This window comes from Beta vulgaris, chromosome 8 (assembly GCF_026745355.1).
Source record: "Beta vulgaris subsp. vulgaris cultivar EL10 chromosome 8, EL10.2, whole genome shotgun sequence".
Classification (NCBI taxonomy): domain Eukaryota; kingdom Viridiplantae; phylum Streptophyta; class Magnoliopsida; order Caryophyllales; family Amaranthaceae; genus Beta; species Beta vulgaris.
Genome location: NC_079209.1, coordinates 51,364,606 through 51,383,873, shown reverse-complemented (window position 1 = coordinate 51,383,873; position 19,268 = coordinate 51,364,606). Strand labels below are relative to the sequence as shown.

The window sequence follows — 19,268 nt, the reverse complement described above, 5'->3', positions numbered from 1 at the left end:
AACATTGGAACTAGTACTAGGTATCATGTCCTTTGGTCTGGAATCGATGAGAATCTAGTCTCATCAAATATTGCATCCCTTGACTCTATTACGGAGTGAATAGAGACAAAGTCATTGGGCTCAATGACATAAAACCTATAGGCTTTGCTATGTACCGCATAGCCTATAAAAATGCAATCAATTCCTTTTTCACCTAAAGTTTTCCTTTTAGGTTCCGTCAATTTGACAATTGCCCTACAACCCCATACCTTAAGGTAATTGAGATTAGGCTTTTTATTACACCAAAGTTCATAAGGGGTAGTCTTATTCCTTTTATTAGGAACTCGATTTAAAATGTAACATGCAGTTAAAATTGCATCACCCCAAAAACCGTCATTAAGACCCGAATTAGAAAGCATATTGTTAACCATTTCTTTTAGGACCCTATTTTTCCTTTCCGCTATACCATTACTTTGAGGTGAGTATGGGGCGGTTGTTTCATGAATTACACCAATGGAACTAAAATAACTTGGATTATAATATTCACCACCCCTATCCGTTCGAAGTCTTTTAATCTTTTGATTAAGTTGGAGTTCCACTTCGATTTTAAAGGTCTTAAACTTTTCTAGTGCTTCATCTTTAGTACATAAAAGATATATGTAACAAAACCTTGAAAAATCATCAATAAAAGTTACAATATATTTTTTATTTCCTAAAGAAGGTGAACTATGAAAGTCACACAAGTCACTATGCACCAATTCAAGCAATACCGTTTGTCTAGTCACACTAGGATAAGGATTTTTTGTAATTTTATTTAGCACGCAAGTGTGACACTTCTCTAACTTTAAATCGAAAGGAGGTATCAACCCCATTTTAGACATGTCATATAATCTACGATAATTCACATGACATAAACGATTGTGCCATAGAGAAGAAACATCAAGCATGTAAATAGAACTAGTACCAATTTTATTATCAATACTAAATTTAAACATTCCATTACAAAAGAAACCTTGTCCAACAAAAATACCACCCTTGGAAAGTACAAATTTATCCGACTCAAAAACAACTTTAAAACCATACTTATTCAAGAGACCTCCTGACACAGATTCTTCCTAACTTCCGGTACATACACAACATCCCGGAGAGTTAAAGTCTTTCCCGAGGTTAACAACAATTCTACTTGGCCTATGCCTCTAGCCTTTACCGTAGAATCATTCCCCATATACAAGATTGGACCATCATCCAAATCTTTCAAAGACTTGAAGAAATCCTTGTTATTGCACACATGTCTAGAGGCTCCCGAATCTATCCACCAAGAATCATCAACCTGCACACACATAATTTCAGAAATCATAGCAACAAAATGCATTTCTTCAATTACATTAACATGTGCATTGTTACCTTGGTTTTGAACAACACTAGGTTGTGTGTTCTTTGTCTTCTTCTTGTTGTTAGAAGGACAATCCCTCTTAAGATGAGGACCATTGCATATCCAACAAGAGAGGGTCTTCCTCTTCTTGTTTGCAACATTGGTTTTGTTATTGTTGTTGTTGTTGTTGTTGGATTTCTTGGTCTTACTAGACCCACCAACCTCTACCAAATTAACGGTAGATTTAGGAATACTAGGAGTAGTATCCTTAACCCCATCTTGAGCCCGGATCCCCTCTTCAATACGAAGATGAGTTCCTAATTGCTCCATGGACATGTCTTCCTTTTTATGTTTTAAAAGATGTTTTGTATCTTTCCAAGAATTTGGTAATTTGTCAATGATTGAGGCAACCGCAATTGCCTCATCCATCACCATACCATGTGATCTTATTTGGTTCAAAATATGATGAACCTCATGGAATTGCTCCATAATAGGCCGATCATTAGTCATTTTAAAAGAATTAAAATTACTAACAAGGAATTTCTTACTTGAAGCATCTTCCGAAATGTACTTGGCCTCAAGAGCGTCCCAAAGTTCCTTTGCACTCTCCACATTTTGGTAGAGATCAAACAACGGGTCGGTGAGAGAGTTGAGAATATGACCACGACAAATGTAGTCATCATTCTCCCACTTTATCCTCTTCCTAGTAGTCTCAAGAGGCTCTTCCTCTCCATCTTCCGGGAGTGGTGGCATAGGAGTTGATAACACATACACCACATTCAAGGCGGTCAACAAGAATGCATCTTCTTTTGCCACCTCCGATAGCCCACCCCCTCAAACTTATCCAACTTTTGGAAGTTCATAGTCATGTCCTTGAGTGATTGAGCCATATCCGAAAAAAGAGAATTTAAACTAATAGATTGTTAGATTGTGATCAATGAGAGAACCGGATATCCACTCCAAGGCACGGAAACTACGCTTTCCTATTAGTTTAATTTCGCCCCTCTAGGATCACCGGGTTAACACGAAATAACTAATGAGATACAATGGAGAGAACAATCCCTTAGATGATCTTCTAAGTGAATCAAACAAGAACTTGTGTTTTGTGTTTGTGAAGAACACTCAAGAGAAGATTGCAAGTTTTCTCTTAAGCTAAGCAAGAAGTATTTGAGAGAGTATAGAATAGAAAATTCTGATTTTCTTCCAACCCTCACTCATAGGAATCCCAAGGTTTATATAGGAAGAATAAACCTTTCATTGACTAGAGTATCTAAAACCATAACCCCCATTTTAATCACCCATCAAAGGCCTTTAATCAGCTGATTTAAAGACCTTAAAGGTCATTAAAATGAGGCCATAACATCACAACGGACATAAAACCGTCAAGGCATCTTTTCGCATTCCAAGGCAGAAGACACGTCGGACTCGCGAAGAAGCTCGCGAGTCGCGAGGCGCTGGGCGCGACCGCGACGCCTGTCGCGACTCGCGACGGGCCACTGGTCGCGACTCGCGACGGTTGTCGCGACTCGCGGCCAGTCTTCTGTCTCCCTTGGTTTATCAATGCGTTTTGCCACTTGATGCACTCTAGCCTTTTGCATACTAGACCTCCTCCTCTTCTAGTACATACCCTTATGAGTTTCAAACCCATTACCCTATAAATGTTCCAACAACTACTACGTAATTAAGACTATACGGTTTAATAATTCGAAGTAAGCGATAACTAAACCCCTTGTTTATGAATTTTCGTTACTTTTCTTATTATTAAGAGTTTAACGTCTTTTAAGAGTCAAAGCTAGTGAACATACTAATATTAGTTAGTGTCATTAGTCCACTATCTTTACCAAACCAATTTAAATTATAAGTCCAACCATGATTTATGTCCAAAATCTTATGTCCAAAACTCTTAGGTCCAATCCAGTATTATGTCCAAAAGTTATATTCACAATTATAGTCCGAATAATAACATGAACTCATTAACTTGACTTATTAATTACTTAATTATAATTTAACATAATTATGAAAACATAAATTATAATTAAACTTAATATAATATATTCAATATATAAAAATGTTTTATACCGTTAAGCTCGCTGGAAATCAAATTCCGGCGACCGATTTCCGGCAACGGCGCAACACTCGCACTACCGCCTGGTTCGCACCACCACGCTCGAACGCACCGCAGCACTTGCGCAGCCCACGCAGCACCTCGTCGCTCGTCGCTCAGCACTCGAACCAACCTTCGAGCCTCGCTCCAGCCTTTGTCGCTCGCAGCACACGCGAGCCTCGCACCAGATCTCTCGTCGCTCGTAGCCCTCGCACGTCGTCGCTCGTCACACTTCGCACAACACCTTTCGCAACCCGCACACAGCCTCGACTCACTCGATCCCTTAGCCTCGATCGCACAACCCTCGTCCCGCACATGCGCCGACACGCTCGCGGCGCCTCACGCTCGTGAAGCCTCGCCCACGTGAGCCTCGCACAGCAACCCACGGCGAGAGATGACGAAAGGGAAGAGAGCAGTTGAGGGAGGAAAACAGCGAGGGAGGAGAGGAGAGCAGCGAGAAAGAGAGAAAGGGTTTGAGGGTGAAGAAGGAATGACGGCTAAGGGATGAGAGAAAGAAATTTAGGGTTTCTCAACTTTCTCCTCTTATTTCTCTTTTTATACCCTTCTAAAAGTGGTAATTCTAAATCGGGTGAACTCGGTTTAACCTTTATAAGTCCGAAATTAACACAACCGACTCGTATTATTATTATTATATTCTTATTATTCTGTAAATAATATTAAAATCCTTTTTATTAACTTCTTTATATTTTCTTAATTAATACGAATTAATTCTCAAAATACGGAGTATTACACCTGACCTAAGAGATCAGAGGAGAGTGCTCTACCACATGAACTAGCTCCTCATCCTTCATATTTCCTTTTTAGTTGTTTGCTGAGTAATTCGGGAACATTATAAAATCGATACAAATGTATTGAGAGTCTTGTACTAATATTGAATCATATAACTAGTTTTGTTTGCCCGGACGATGCCTTGGGTCAGTTACAATAAACAAATATGTAAGATAATATGACATCAATATTTGAGTTTTTTTAGTTAATTATAATTAGTCCATTAAGAAATTTTCGTTTTTATGAATTTTCGTTTTCTTATCCATTAAGAAATTGAAAAATTCACGTCAAGGCGTGATAAGTAAAAAAAATTGAAAGTTTTGAGTTTGAAAAAACACCTTAAAAGGAATTGTGGTAAGAGAAAATGACATCAATATTCTCTTGTAAGTTACATAATAAAAGTGTTACTTGGAACTAGATCTTTTATCTTTATAAATGATTCTATCTTTTCTTACTTTATGTATTTTATTGGAATATATGATTGTGAATATTAAATATGGTAGGTAGAAGAAAACAAAATTTTAAAAGTTGAACGGATCGGATACTCATATTCGATCTGATCCAATTTGGAATACCAGAGATCCAAAATTGTGTGATCGGTCCAAATCTCATATCGAATTGGACTCGATATTCAATAATAATGCATGCCCCAAGTGTTAATTTTAATAGCCCGCACTCCGAAAGGCGAAATGTTAGATAAACTCACTTACCAATCACAAATCTCATTTAACATTAAATAAATCTTATAGTATTACATTTATCTGCATTGAAAATTTAACTCATATTCGATCTTGGACGTGTGGATCAGGGTCCACAAACAAAATCCTAAAATATATAGTGGTTTTAACCAAAATCTCCAAACTAATCCATGAAGATACCAAAGAAGTTTTCTTAATTAATTTAGACTATAATACTTATGTATTCTATCCATTTTGCAGCTGCAAAATCCCTCAAAAGGAAATTCCCCCGCCCCCCCCCCCCCCCACAAGTTCCACGAATAAAATGAGCGAAAGCCAAATACCCATCATCCAATTCAGATTTTCATTTTGGTGGCTAAAAATACGTTTGAGTTCTTGAGCTTATTTAATTTGCAAGATAATTGAATACATAATAAACGGTTAATTGTCAATTCTAGACTTTTAATGTATAATATAAATTTTAGTATGATCTTATAATCTCGAAATAATGAGGTTAAATATTTACTATTATATCAAACCTCACTTAATACAAACAGTGTTAATAATTTCAAATGAGCAAACTAAAGAGATACAGAAAGAGTATTATTTTGCAAAGAGACCATGCTGGGGACGTCTTAATGGCGGGTACCAACGTTTTAGGTAGCAGCACTTCTATTCTGCAAGCAGAAGCTTGGGGGATGCTGGAAGTGGAAGCTATTAGGGGGGCCCACTCTTTGAACCTTCCTAAAGCAATTATTGAGGGAGATAACCTAACAGTTATTAATGCTGTTAATAATAATTGGCAAACTCCTTGAGAAATTGATAACATTATTTGTGATGTAGGTAAGGAGCTCCTGAAGTTCAACTCGGTTTCGGTGAATCACTGTTTTAGGGAGGCTAATCGTGCGGCGGATTTTATGGCTCATCGGGGTCACTCTGTTTCCTCTCTTTGATATTGCTTCCCTCCTTATGATATTGACTTTTCTCTCCTCATCCGCAAGGATGTTTTAGGCTGGCTTCCGGATTAGAGGCCTCCCCTAAGTTTTCCTTTCCTTTATAAAAAAAAAAAAATTGTTTTGCAAATATGAAGCTGGCCCACTTGTAAAGCTTGCCAAGCACGAATCGCAAAGAGGCGAGAGTAGAGCATTAGCCACCCAACAAGTAGCACAAATAATAGAGGCATTCACTCCATTTTGGCGCCTTGGTTGAACATTTTCGAATAGTTACTTCCTCTACTTCCCATCTTTCAGGGAGAGATTGAAGGTTCTCTCTTTTTCTGGGCAAATATGGAGCAGCAGCAGCGAAGCTCAAGGGCGGTGGCTCAAGAATCAGAAGATGTCGAAGATATGCAACATGGCCCTTCTCCTGTTGAACAACTACAGGTACAATTGCCAACTTTCTCCTTTTTTTGCCTTATTTTCTTGCAATTTTACATCTGGGTTTTTTTAATACACTCTTAATTTGAGGTTTTCTTGCTTTCTTTACTCGTATTTTCTTGATAATTGCTTGTTTCTTTATATGGGTCTTTATCTTTTCTTTCATTTCTTGAAAATTCGCTTCTGGGTTTTCATTATTTGAGGTTTTCTTGCTTTCTGTACTCGAATTTTCTTGATAATTGCTTGTTTCTTTATATGGGTCTTTATCATTTGTTTCATTTCTTGAAAATTCGTTTCTGGGTTTTCATTATTTGAGGTTTCTTTGCTTTCTTTTCCATCAAATTGTGGATTATGATAACTTTTTTAGATTGGAAAATGGGTCTTTGGTTATTCAAAGTGCATTCTTTCTTAGTGGCGTATTCTGTGGAATGTGGGTTTTCTCGTGTGATCAAGAAAATTTCTACTTTTGGATTTAGGGTTTGGATGTTACTTTCTTTTTCACAATCTTGACTAACTCGGTAAATTTGTTCACTGAATTTTCTTTGTAACTGCTTCTTGATAAGTAGGGTTTGGATGTCTTTTTTTTATTCTTGAATAAGGAATTTAGGTTTGTTTTTCTTGATGGAATCATCATATGACTCATTTGTTTGCTCCAAAGAAGGGTTATATCAAAACGAAGATGATTATTGTTAATTAGTAGTAGTTTATTAGTTTTAGTGTTTGAATCCGTGGCGGCTGGAATGCATTACTTATGTATGGAAAGAATTATCAAAGTTGTTGATGGATCGCTTTTCATGATTTGCTTCTTAACCTGCATTGGTGATTTGCTGGAGACGAGAAAAACTGAAAGGAGGACAGGACTGCTTTCGGAATCTTTTATTTGGAATTTATAATCTTTTCTTTGCTGGTATAGTGCTTTGAGATTGATGACAATAATGGATTGAAATCATTTTACTTTCTAGCTGATTGGTTGAAATAGTAGTAGTTCATAAAGTGTTTTTAAGCAATAGTACAAAGTTATGAACTGCCTGCAGTTTCATTTTTCAGGCAGCTGGTATTGCAGCCATGGATGTTAAGAAGCTTAAAGATGCTGGTCTATGTACAGTTGAAGCTGTTGCATATTCTCCACGCAAGGAACTTCTGCATATAAAAGGAATTAGTGAAGCAAAAGTTGACAAAATAATTGAAGCCGGTGAGGATGTAAATGGATTTTGTCTTGATTGTGTTGATTTTGTTTTCTTCTTTGCCTTGATTGTTATCTACTAGAAGCAAGGCTAATATATGCTGCCTTCATTGCTCTTTTCATTGGTAGCTTCCAAACTTGTTCCTTTGGGCTTCACTAGTGCTACTCAACTCCATGCACAGAGACTTGAGATTATTCAGATAACATCTGGCTCCAGAGAGCTTGACAAAATTTTAGAAGGTTTGTTGTAAGCAACATTCCTGATTTCCCGTTCATGCATGTCATTATTATCTTCTCGTTTAATAAGCATTGAGTGACTAAGCAGATGTAATTTACATATATCATTTGACAGGAGGAGTGGAAACAGGATCCATCACAGAAATATATGGCGAGTTCCGTTCTGGGAAGACTCAGCTGTGTCACACACTATGTGTGACATGCCAAGTAAAAGATCTATCTCCTTCACTTAATAAACTGTCTTATGTTACCCCCCCCCCCCCACAACCCAACCCTAACCACCACCACCAAATAAAAGAACTGTCTTCCTCACAAGTATACTCATTTAACTGCTGCAATTTTAAGCTGTACGTCTTACTTTACTAGAAATTGACAATACACAATTTGTGAGTGCTGTCTTATTGCTTCGAGTCTTGTGGTTATTCTGTTATGAACTTTGAGAACTGTTTGAAAACTCGAACTTGATGGTATATTCTTTAAGCAAACTGTATCTTTCCGTGTTTAGATGGTTGTCAGAATCTTCATATGTTTCATATTAATGTGTAAAGTGTCTACTGTGCTAGAGCCATCTAAAGACGGTTTCATTCTATTATAATAATACTTACTGATTTTATTCAGCTGCCATTAGACCAAGGAGGGGGTGAAGGAAAAGCAATGTATATTGATGCTGAGGGCACATTTAGGCCACAAAGACTTCTACAGATTGCTGAGAGGTTTGTACACTTTTCTTGGAAATGAACTTTTAAGCATGTGGTTTCAATTTGTTAATTGTGCTTCATTTTGCAGGTTTGGGTTAAATGGTGCTGATGTATTAGAAAATGTAGCCTATGCAAGAGCATATAACACTGATCATCAGTCAAGGCTTTTGCTTGAAGCAGCATCGATGATGGTGGAGACAAGGTATATCTTGTCCCTGATATTTTTGATTTCAACAGTGTTTTGCATCTAGCTTCTTGCCAACTTTGCAACTTCATGTATCACCATGCTTGGTGAATTAATGACCCGACTCCCGAAACTCAGTGGGTTTTGTCAATTATAGACTTATGGCATGTCTATTCTTTTGTGATCTGGTCTTGAAGTAATATTTTCTTTAGACTAAAAACAATATGAAGAAGAAGTTCATATTTAGATAGCCTTTTGAACTGGTTTTACGCAGATCTGAAGAATAAATGCTGTTCCATTTGCAGATTGTTAACCTCTGCTTGATTAAGTCTTGTGAATTATGGTGTTAAAACTGCAATGGTCCTTTTTGGTGAAATCTGGAATGGTTTTTTCTTCTGCAGATTTGCCTTGATGATAGTAGACAGTGCTACAGCACTCTACAGGACAGATTTCTCAGGAAGGGGAGAGTTATCTGCCAGACAAATGCACCTCGCTAAGTTCCTTAGGAGCCTTCAGAAGTTGGCAGATGAGGTGATAAACCGATAGTCGTTATGTTTTTCACAGTTGATTTTTCGAGAATAATTAAACTTAGCATATTATTTTCTGCACTGGTAGACTGGTGGACTTGTCGTATATGAGTTGGGGATAAAACTTCACTAACAATTTTTTATTTGTCGTGGGAACCTTGCCTTGATTGTTTGGTTTGTGTCGCAGTTTGGTGTTGCTGTGGTAATTACTAATCAAGTGGTCGCCCAAGTAGATGGTTCTGCACTCTTTGCTGGTCCTCAAATCAAACCTATTGGTGGCAATATAATGGCTCATGCTTCCACAACGAGGTCAGTAATTCTCAACGTCTATCATATTTTCTCAATTGGGATTACAGATTTTGTTGCTTGTGCTGAACTTCTTGTGCTATCTTAACAGACTAGCTCTCCGAAAGGGAAGAGCAGAGGAGCGCATATGTAAAGTAATAAGTTCCCCGTGCCTTGCTGAAGCAGAAGCAAGGTTTCAAATATCCCCAGAAGGTGTTACAGATGTTAAAGACTGAGAACCTATTTTTCCTCTTTCACCTCACCCATGTATACTTGATTCTGTCCCTGAACATGCACAACAAGACTATAATTCTTCCTGTTGCTGCATGGAAGAGGGTGTACTCATCTATTTTTCCATTGTTGTTTGGAAGAGGGTGTACATTCTCTTTTGTAGATTTGTTTAGTAGCAAATGTAGATCCTTGGCTTCTTTCTCAGAAGTTCAGGTTGTTTCTTTTCTCCCAAAACACTCTGCCTCTTTTTTTTTTTTTTTTTTTTTTTTTTTTTAGCCAGAAAGAAAACTAGGGAGGAACCCAGGAGACGGGCCACCCTAAAGCATCCTTACGGATGATTGTGGAAAAAGTAGGATCCAAAGAGTCAAAATAATAAGTAAGGGGGATAGAATGCCCATGATGGGCCATCCAGTCAGCAGCACAGTTGGCCTCCCTAAAAACATGATGAATATCAACAACTTCAAATCTATGCAAATCCAGATCCGCGTCCTGAATTATATTAAAAATTGACCAAGGAATCTTCCACACCCTTTTAATTGCTTGAATAACCGATAGATTATCCCCTTCAATATGAATGTTATTGATGCCCATAAATAATGCCCCCCGAATACCTTCCCTCAGCCCCCAAGCTTCAGCAACCAGAATCGAAAAGTTGTGAGGAATAACATTGGCTCCACTAAGGAGCACCTTCCCTTCTACATCTCTTAAAACAAAACCAAAAGCCGCTGACCCACTTTCCAGTACCGAACCATCAAAATTGAGTTTAGCAAAATTAGAAGGGGGACGAACCCAAGCAACATCCTTCCTTTTAGCTATCCGAGCAGCACCTGGGGAAGCAAAGCTACACTCCCCCCCCTTCTTACCCAGTCCCACCTTATCCCACCTCCCAATAAAGGCAATAATCATTTCCCCTATAGAGCGAGGAGTTAAAGACTCTTGACGAAAAATGATTTGATTCCTAGCATACCAGATGAACCACCAGAAAATAGCTATATTCCGCACTTGCGGTTTGGAACACCGAGCATTTAGAGAACAAACATAGTCTATGAACGAGTGAGAAGAAGCGGGATCGGGAAGAGAGATAATAATTCCCAACTGAGAAAGCACTTCTTGAATATCTTGACCAAAGGGGCAATCTAAGAACAAATGATGGTCAGATTCTGCATGAAAATTACAAAAAGCACACTCCAGCGGAACAAAAACATGGCTATACTCTAATCTTTTCGTTGTGGGGAGCCCATTCTGACAAATCTTCCAAAGAAAAAACTTAATTTTAGGGGGGATATCCGCTTGCCAAATCCACCTGTAGGGAACCTTGGGAGGAGGGTTAAAACCATACCCTTGTAATAAAGCAACGCCAGACTTAACCGAATAATCACCATCTGCCGTAAGGGCCCAAAATACCTTGTCAGAAACATCATTAGCCGGGACAAACATCTTAGAAATAACATTAACAACCGAAGCTGGGACAACTTGGGCAAGTAAATTCAGATTCCACTGACCATGATCAAGAAGAAAGTGACCAACCGTGAAAGACTCCGTGCCTGGAGTTGGCTCATGAAATGAAGCCAGCGGCCTTTAAATGCCCAAATATCAAACCAAAAAGAGATATCTTTTCCGTTCCCTAAAGACCATCTCAGCCCTTGCCTGAAAGGGCTCTCAATGCATCAATTTTCGCCATTGCCACGAGACATTAGCCTTGACTTTATAGGAAAATAAGCTCTCAAGCTTCAAATACTTATGTCTTACTAGCTTAACCCATAAGTTTTCAGGCATTCTAATAATTTCCAGAGAAGTTTCATTTGAAGGGCTTGATTGTTAATACGAGCTTTACGGACACCCAACCCCCCATAAATTTTAGGTTGACAAACTTTATCCCATCCAATCAAATTAGGAGATTTAGAGTCAGCAGGTTTATTCCAAAGGAAATTCCGATAAGATTTGTCTAAGGAAGAAAGAATAGAGGGGGGGAGGGAGAAGCTTTGCATTTGAAAATTAGCCTTAGTGGCTAGATTAGACTGAATTAAAACCGTCCTACCTGCTTGGGAAAGAGAATTGGCCCTCCATTTTGAAAGTTGATTAGTAACCTTCTCCTGAATCGAGCCAAACGTAGAGTTTTTGACTTTTCCAGAAATAATTGGACAACCTAAATAATTTCCTAAAGAGAGAGAATTATCCATTTGAAGAATAGCTTGAAATTCACTTAAAAGCTCTGGAGGGGTATTAGTAGAGCACTGAAAAGCCGATTTATGGAAGTTAACTAATTGGCCTGACATCAAACAATATTTGTTTAGTATTTCTTTTATAGCTCTACAACTCTCAGGTCTAGCTTTCGCAAAAATCATGGTGTCATCAGCAAAAGTTAGGAAAGGAATATTGACTCGAGAATGTCCCAAAGTGACACCTACTAATCTTTCTTCAGTTGAGCTAGCTTGAAACAAAAGTCGGGCAAGAATTTCAGCACATAATATAAAAATATATGGCGATAGGGGATCGCCTTGTCTTATGCCCCTAGAAGGGTAGAACATCTCCCCTGGAATACCATTAACAAGTACTGAAAAAGAGACAGTAGTTATACATTGTCTTAGCCAGGTAATCCATTTTTCACAAAAACCCAATTTTCGAAATGTTTCAAAAATGAATTCCCATTCCAATCGATCATAAGCTTTTTCCATGTCAAGCTTAATGGCTAGCCATCCCTCCCGACCCTTCTTATTTTTAAAAGAATGAAAAACTTCATGAGCCAAAAGAATATTATCTTGAATTAATCTTTCAGGGACAAAAGCTCCCTGTAAAGGATGAATGATTCTGCCCAGTACTACTTTCAATCTATTAGCCATTAATTTTGAAATAATCTTATATATGGTAGAGCAAAGGCTAATAGGCCTAAAATGGTTTGGATTTGCAGGGTTATCTATTTTAGGGATTAATGTGATAAACGTATGATTTATTCCTTAAGAATCTTACCAGAGTGGAAAAAAGCCTTAATTGCCCTAACTATCGAATTACCTACCAACGACCAATATTTTTGGAAAAAATAGGGGGTAAAACCATCAGGCCCAGGTGCTTTATCAGGTGCTAAATCAAATAAGGCTTCTTTAATCTCTTCCTTTGTTACTTCCGCACACAAAGAAATATTATCCTGATCCGAAACTATTCGATGAAGAAGGGAGAAATCTGATTGCGAATTAAAAAAACAAGTTGGATTCGCCTGAAATCTGGTTCTAAAAGCATTAGTGAAGCATTCTTCTATCCTTTTTGGGTGCGTTATGGCATTATTCGCAGGATCCAAAATTGAAGTAATAAGATTACGATTGCGTCTAATAGAAGCACAAGCATGATAATATTTTGTATTCGCATCACCCAGCTTTAGGTTATTAGATTTAGCCCTCACCTTCCAATACTCACTTTGGAATTCCAGTAATTTATGGTGTTTACGTAATAGTAGCTCTTGTTGCTTATCAAGTAATGGAGTGACTCCCCTTGCCATAATTTGGAGTTGAATTTGGTTTAATTTTCCTTCAACTGTTTTTACTTGTCGATCAACATTACCAAAACGAGTGTTAACCCATTTTTTAGCACAAGCTTTAAGGAGCTTACATTTCTTAAGTAAACAAAACATATTAGAACCTATAAATTGTGAAGACCAAGCCTTTTGTACTACTACATCAAAGTCTTTGCGTGAAGTCCACAGCTTATCAAACTTAAAGGGGGGGGTTTAATAGTATTAGGAATTTGTAATTGTATAGAAATGGGGCAGTGATCTGAAGATGTAAAGGAATGGTGTTGTACTTTTCACCTGGGAACATATTCATCCAGGAAAGCGATGCAATGCCCTTGTCTAGCCTTTCAAACAAGTTACTAGTACTATCCCTAGATCTACGCCAAGTATACGGATTTCCTTGGAAAGGAAGTTCTACACAATCTACTTCGGCAAATAAGGTGGTCATATACATAAGACGTGTAAAAGAAAATGGGGCTCCTCCTTGTTTATCTTGTGGGGAACTCAGTTCATTAAAATCTCCCATAACAACAAAAGGTCCATTAATAGAATTAAGGAAACTAATTAGTTCATCCCAAAAAACTTGCTTCAGATTATAATTCGGAGGTGCATAAATAAAAACAATAGTAAAACTAAAATCGAGTGCCATAATCATAATATTACATGCCCAAAAACGAGAAGATTTGATAATATTAGATACTTTAAACGGGTTACAAGGAACATCTTTCCACAAAAAAACCATACCACCTGCTAGTCCAACCGAAGGAATGTAATCTTGATAGGTGAAACCACAGTGACGCACCCACCCTTCAGAAGGAGGGGTGGATACCTTAGTTTCACACAGCATCATCATGCTGATTTTATTTAATGAACAAAATGATTTTACTTCTTCCACAATAAGAGGCCTTCTCGAACCTCTAACATTCCAACAACTTAAATTCATAATTTAAAAAGATGGTATGGACACAAAACAACACAAAAACTTACGGTCTGCTCCTCTTCAGCTCAGAACTGGCTGAATCTGCTTCAACCATCCCCTTCCTTCTTTTAGCAGAGCTAGAAGAAGAGAGATGCTCAGATTGACTAGCCCCTGCAACCCCCATACACTCAATGTGCTTAACAATTGAATGATCCGAATAAATAGAATGGAATGAGTTATCAGGCTGGGAGGAGTAGGCCTCACACATAGCATCATCAACAGGCTCATCCATAATATAAGTGTCATCATCAATATCAGAAGAGCCATGTACCTCATCAAAGAGGTCCTTACCTTCATCTTCTGCAAACGGATCAGCAGGTAGCAGAGAGGAGGCAAATAGGTCCTCAGGGTACACAACCCTTAAGGGAATGGGACTACACAGAGCAGCAGAGGGGAGAGGCATAGACAAAGCCTCCCCTAGGGGCACTAAAGAGCGCTCAACCTGAGGGGAGGGAGCACTCACCTTCTCGACAGAAGGGAGGGGAGGGAGCACAGCACAATTGCTTGATTCATCATCAGAGGAGGAAATATCAACTGTCAGATCCTCATTCAACTTACCTTTTCCTTTATCAGCAACCAAAGGGAGAGATAACATAGCTTTTTGAGACACAGTTTGCACTTTACCTTCTGAAATGACCACACCTTTGGCTCCAGGAGCCTTAGCAACACCAGAGAAAACTTTTCCAGGGAACTTCTTGTTTCCAGAACCAAACACAGGCCCAGGGTGACCTAGTCGAGGTCTTGAGACATGCCTAGGCCTAGCCTCCACCACATTTGCTTGCTCAGCTGTGGTGGAAGGCATGGCTTGCCTATTAGCAGTACTCAAAAACTCAGCAAGCCACTTTTTCTTAGGGTTTTGCAATAGTAACACCTTTCTATCAACTTTAGGAGGAGTGAGAACTGGACAGAACTCAATAGTGTGAGCTTCAGAACCACAAAAAGAGCAACCCACAGAAAAGTCCTCATACCATATCAGATAGCCACAATCAACACCACCAGCACGTTTAATCTCAGCATACTCAACAAGGGGAACAGTAATATCAACTCTAACACAAGCACGAGCAAAGCGAATTTTATGCCTTAACAATGATCTTGAATCAAGTTTAATCAGAGACCCAACATAATTAGCAGCTAGCAGATTTGCTACAGACTCGAAATTGAGAAGTTCAGTAGGGAAACGAGGAATTCTTACCCACAAGTCGACATACTTGATCTCTTCCACAAAGGGATCAAAATGAGCCCTCCATGGATAGATGACAAAAAGCTCTCCCATAACATGCCAAGGACGCTCAGACCAAACAAGAAATAAGTCACCAGGATTAGCAAATCTAATTAACACCCAATGATTACCCATATCAAGAAAATCAACATCACCTTTACAGAAATTCCAATCAGCCCTAGTACGAGATATAATAGTTCTAAGATCAACAGGTTCACCAAGCATTTTACCAACAAGACATGATTGAGACAAATCAACAATATCACGTTGAACTTGAGGTAAATCATCTAACACAATCACCTCTGGAAAAGAGGGGGGACCAGGAGGGTCCAGAAAAACAGCATTGAGTTCATCAGTAGCAGCATCACCCACTGAAATATTCAAAGCAGGGTTGAGACCACTCTCAGGGGTCTCCTTCTCAACATTATCATTTTTTAAAATAGCAGCTTTATACGAAGGAAGAGACGCCATGCTTAAAATGTGAGAAATAATGAGGCAGAAAATTAAGATTTTCAGACAACTTACACACAGCTTAGCACAAGATGAAACTAAGAAAAAGGATGAAAGTGAATACTCAAATACCTGAAAGAATCGTAATTTATAGCGAATTTCAAACCTTGCCACACTCTGATAATAATCAATCTCTGAATTAATTCGACTGATAAATCTCATCGCATTTAATGCAAATGCTAACTTTATGAATAACCAGCCAAGTTCAGCACGCCAAAACCCAGCACCAGGAGAGAGAAAGAAAACCCAGTAATGCGAAATGATGAAAGGAAAACAAAAAAATTTATGAACTCTCACACTCAATGGGGGAATTAAATGACCTTTCACATCCCCTAAAAAACGATTAACTCTAACCCTCGCCCAATTTTTGTACTTGCAACCCAGAAACTGAGTCCACGTAATCACAAAGGAGACTCTGAACACCACTTCAATAAACTTTAGCAGAGAAATTAAGCAACAGCTACATCCATAGCTTTGCCTAGGTTTAGGGATATAATTACCCAAGTAATTAATGTTTTCGTAACAATTAACATCCTGACAGAAGAGAGAAAGCAGGAAATCCAAACTTTCGGCTAAACACAAAGCTATAATCACTCCTAATACCAGAGCTTGAGTGTAAAATTTGCATTTAGATCTAAGATTTAGGGCTGTAGAAGAGGAAAATTGAATTGGGGATTTTTTCTTGAGGGCTAGGGTTTTACGGGCAAAAGGGCTAGGGAGCAAATGCTTATTGACTCTCTCTCTTACTTTATCTCTCATCTTTTTCCTTTTGAGCTGCTGTTTTCATTGAGCATGGACTTTTTTTTTTTTTTTAATGTAAAGCTACAATTTGAACTACATTGTAAATCTCAAGCTGCGCGAAGAGCCGATCCAAAACACTCTGCCTCTCATATAGCAGTAAAGTCGCTTCACTCTTTTTGTCATTTTTGACCTTTTCTATTTGTTGGTTTGAGATCTTGCTAGTTTTTGAGTGATTTGGAAATTAATTAATTTCCACTTTGCACAACTTTGGAAATTTATTTTCAATTTTACCACTGCTCTCCACCACTTCTCGAACATTTTTACCTTCTAAAATCCTATTTAGGCTTTTTCCTACTAAACACTTTAGCAAATAACATATTTAAAAACAATTAACTTAATAGAACACAATTATAGAAAAATAAATGAATAAACAAAGCACCAAAAGAACCATCATCATATGTGATTTAAGTGCTTTAACATTGGAAAGTGATGGGTTTAATGTTGGAAAATAGGCATAGGTTATACTCTATCTTGCAGAAGATAAAATAATTAAAGTCTTAAGTTTACCATAATAATTAAAACAAGTTTCTTCGAGCAAAAAGTAGTGTATAAAAAAGTTTGTTTTGGCAAATTTTGATAAAACATATGGGCAATGTATTATGAGATATAAGGCATGATAAGACATCTTTTTATGGAATAGTAGTAAGGTTAATGTCATAAACTTGACCAATTTGACACCAGTTTAATCTATTTAGTGACTAATTTAATCCATTCAGTATCACATTATTTTAATACATTTAGCGATTAGTTTAATCCATTCGATAAGACTATTGACTTATTTTTAAAAAGAGAAGGTATTGTGTCAGACCGTCCGACCATAATCTTTAGTCGGACGAATTTCAATTGGTTTCAATTTTTTTCCAATTGGTTTCAAAAAATTTCAGTTGTTTTCAATTTTTTTTCAGTTGGTTTCAATTTTTTTCCAGTTGGTTTTAATTTTTTTTCAGTTGGATGTAAGTTACCTCTAAATGAAAGTAAGTTACCTCTAAATAAAAGTAACTTACCATATCAAGTATCTTCTGTCTCCACTTTCTCTGTCTTCTTTCTCTCTTTATTAACAGCGCTCCCAAAGTCGTTTTTGCCTTCTAATCTAAGTAGTCTCTTCAATTACCTACTCTTTCACCCATCTTTTCTCCTTCAACTTAAAACCCCTGGTTTCTTGGATTTCATTCTCAGCTGCCCCATTTTCTCTCTCCTCTAATTTCTTGCTATCAATTTTTTCCAGTAAAATAATTTCCGGATATCTTTTGTTTTTGTGTTTCATAAATTGGGTACATTTTTCAATTCGTGATTTTTTGTTTGTTTGAGGTTAAATTTTTGGAGACTAAGAACCAAGTATGGAGGAACTCGTGAATTTTCTGTCACTGGTGAATTCACAACCATTATTCAAGAATTACGTGAGTTCCTCTCCTTTGAATCACCCTAATACAGAGAGAGAGAGGAGTGGTTGTCCGACCAAATGTATTGTGTCAGACGGTCTGACATAATACTTTCACTTTTAAAAATTATATGATGTAGTTTGAGATTCAAAGGAACACAAAAGGAAGTGGAGTTGTTAGAAAAAAGTAGATTAGGGTTTGTCTAATTTATGTGAAAATTAGACGTCTATTCTAATAATTTGTGTAAAAAGTAAAGAAGGATTACTAACCAATGGAAAATAAAAATATTTCTAAAGCATCTTTTTAGGGAATTCTAAAGTAGGAGTGTAATCGAGATAGCTCGAGAGCTACTTGAGATCGACTCGACCAAAGTTCGACTCGAGTGATCTCGAATCAAACTTGAGCTCGACTCGAGATATTGGCAATTCGAGTTGAGCAAATCAATACTTGGCTTGAAAACTCATAAGTTGTTTGAACACCCAATATCTAAAGCAAAATATCTAAATTGAGCATATTTTCTACCTTAGGTGTTACTTTTAACCCGAAACACTTAAAAGTTACTCGAGATCTACTCAGTCAAAACTCAACTAAGCCAAAACTCGATCTAAACTTGGTCAAAACTCGACCTAAAATCTTAACGAGTCGAATTGAGTTGGACCAAACTCGAATTTGACTCGCATCATTTACCCAGTTACCCTCTATTCCAAAGCATTAGTTTAGAAAATGGTAAAAATTATTAAAAATAGAATGTAGCAGATCCAAAGCAAATATCTCGTTTTTTTTGGGCTTTGCTAAACACCGCCCTAGTATTTCCTAGTAACGCCCTAATACGGTATTTTTATACCGTATTTATATATTTGTATTTCTTTCTCTCTCTCCTCCCCTTACTCACCCTAATTTTTTCAGATTTTTTCTACCATGTTTATAAATCTGTCATGTTTATAAAACAATTAAAAAAGAAAGTTTTAAAAAACAAGTTGGTAAAACTGCCATGCATCCTAATTTCTTTCTCTCTCTCATCCCACTTTCTTCCCATCTTCTTCCCCTCACCAATTAATAAAACAATTAAAAAAACTTACAAAACAATTAAAAAAAACAATTTGATAATGTAAGAGGTACAGTACACAAAGTGCCTCTCCAATTCCAACAGATTTTACGCACATGACACTATCACTTCCTACAAAAAGTCACCACCACCACCGCCGGAAAACCACTGCACCACCCCCTCTCTGTTTT

General features: G+C 37.6%; 2 protein-coding genes across 2 annotated transcripts; one reads left to right on the top strand and one right to left on the bottom strand.

The window, feature by feature from the left end:
* Positions 1 to 1,106: 1,106 nt before the first annotated feature.
* LOC130589712 (uncharacterized) lies at positions 1,107 to 2,132 on the bottom strand. The gene is made up of 2 exons (XM_057391211.1): positions 1,384 to 2,132; positions 1,107 to 1,309 (listed from the first exon to the last, which is right to left on the bottom strand). The coding sequence occupies exons 1-2, from the start codon at positions 2,102 to 2,104 to the stop codon at positions 1,305 to 1,307; spliced, it is 726 nt and encodes a 241-aa protein (XP_057247194.1). The 5' UTR covers positions 2,105 to 2,132; the 3' UTR covers positions 1,107 to 1,304.
* Positions 2,133 to 6,108: 3,976 nt separating this feature from the next.
* On the top strand, positions 6,109 to 9,876 carry LOC104901695 (DNA repair protein RAD51 homolog). Its single transcript, XM_010689294.4, has 9 exons — positions 6,109 to 6,303; positions 7,345 to 7,489; positions 7,610 to 7,720; positions 7,833 to 7,924; positions 8,336 to 8,430; positions 8,504 to 8,617; positions 9,001 to 9,130; positions 9,314 to 9,435; positions 9,524 to 9,876. The coding sequence occupies exons 1-9, from the start codon at positions 6,208 to 6,210 to the stop codon at positions 9,645 to 9,647; spliced, it is 1,029 nt and encodes a 342-aa protein (XP_010687596.2). The 5' UTR covers positions 6,109 to 6,207; the 3' UTR covers positions 9,648 to 9,876.
* The last annotated feature ends 9,392 nt before the right edge of the window (positions 9,877 to 19,268 follow it).

Bases quoted from the DNA above. Each gene is read 5' to 3' on its own strand.
- LOC130589712 (XM_057391211.1), bottom strand. From the start codon at position 2,104: ATGCCACCACTCCCGGAAGATGGAGAGGAAGAGCCTCTTGAGACTACT.
- LOC104901695 (XM_010689294.4), top strand. From the start codon at position 6,208: ATGGAGCAGCAGCAGCGAAGCTCAAGGGCGGTGGCTCAAGAATCAGAA. The intron at 7,925-8,335 runs GTAAAAGATCTA...GATTTTATTCAG, and splicing joins CACTATGTGTGACATGCCAA to CTGCCATTAGACCAAGGAGG. The intron at 9,436-9,523 runs GTCAGTAATTCT...CTATCTTAACAG, and splicing joins GCTCATGCTTCCACAACGAG to ACTAGCTCTCCGAAAGGGAA.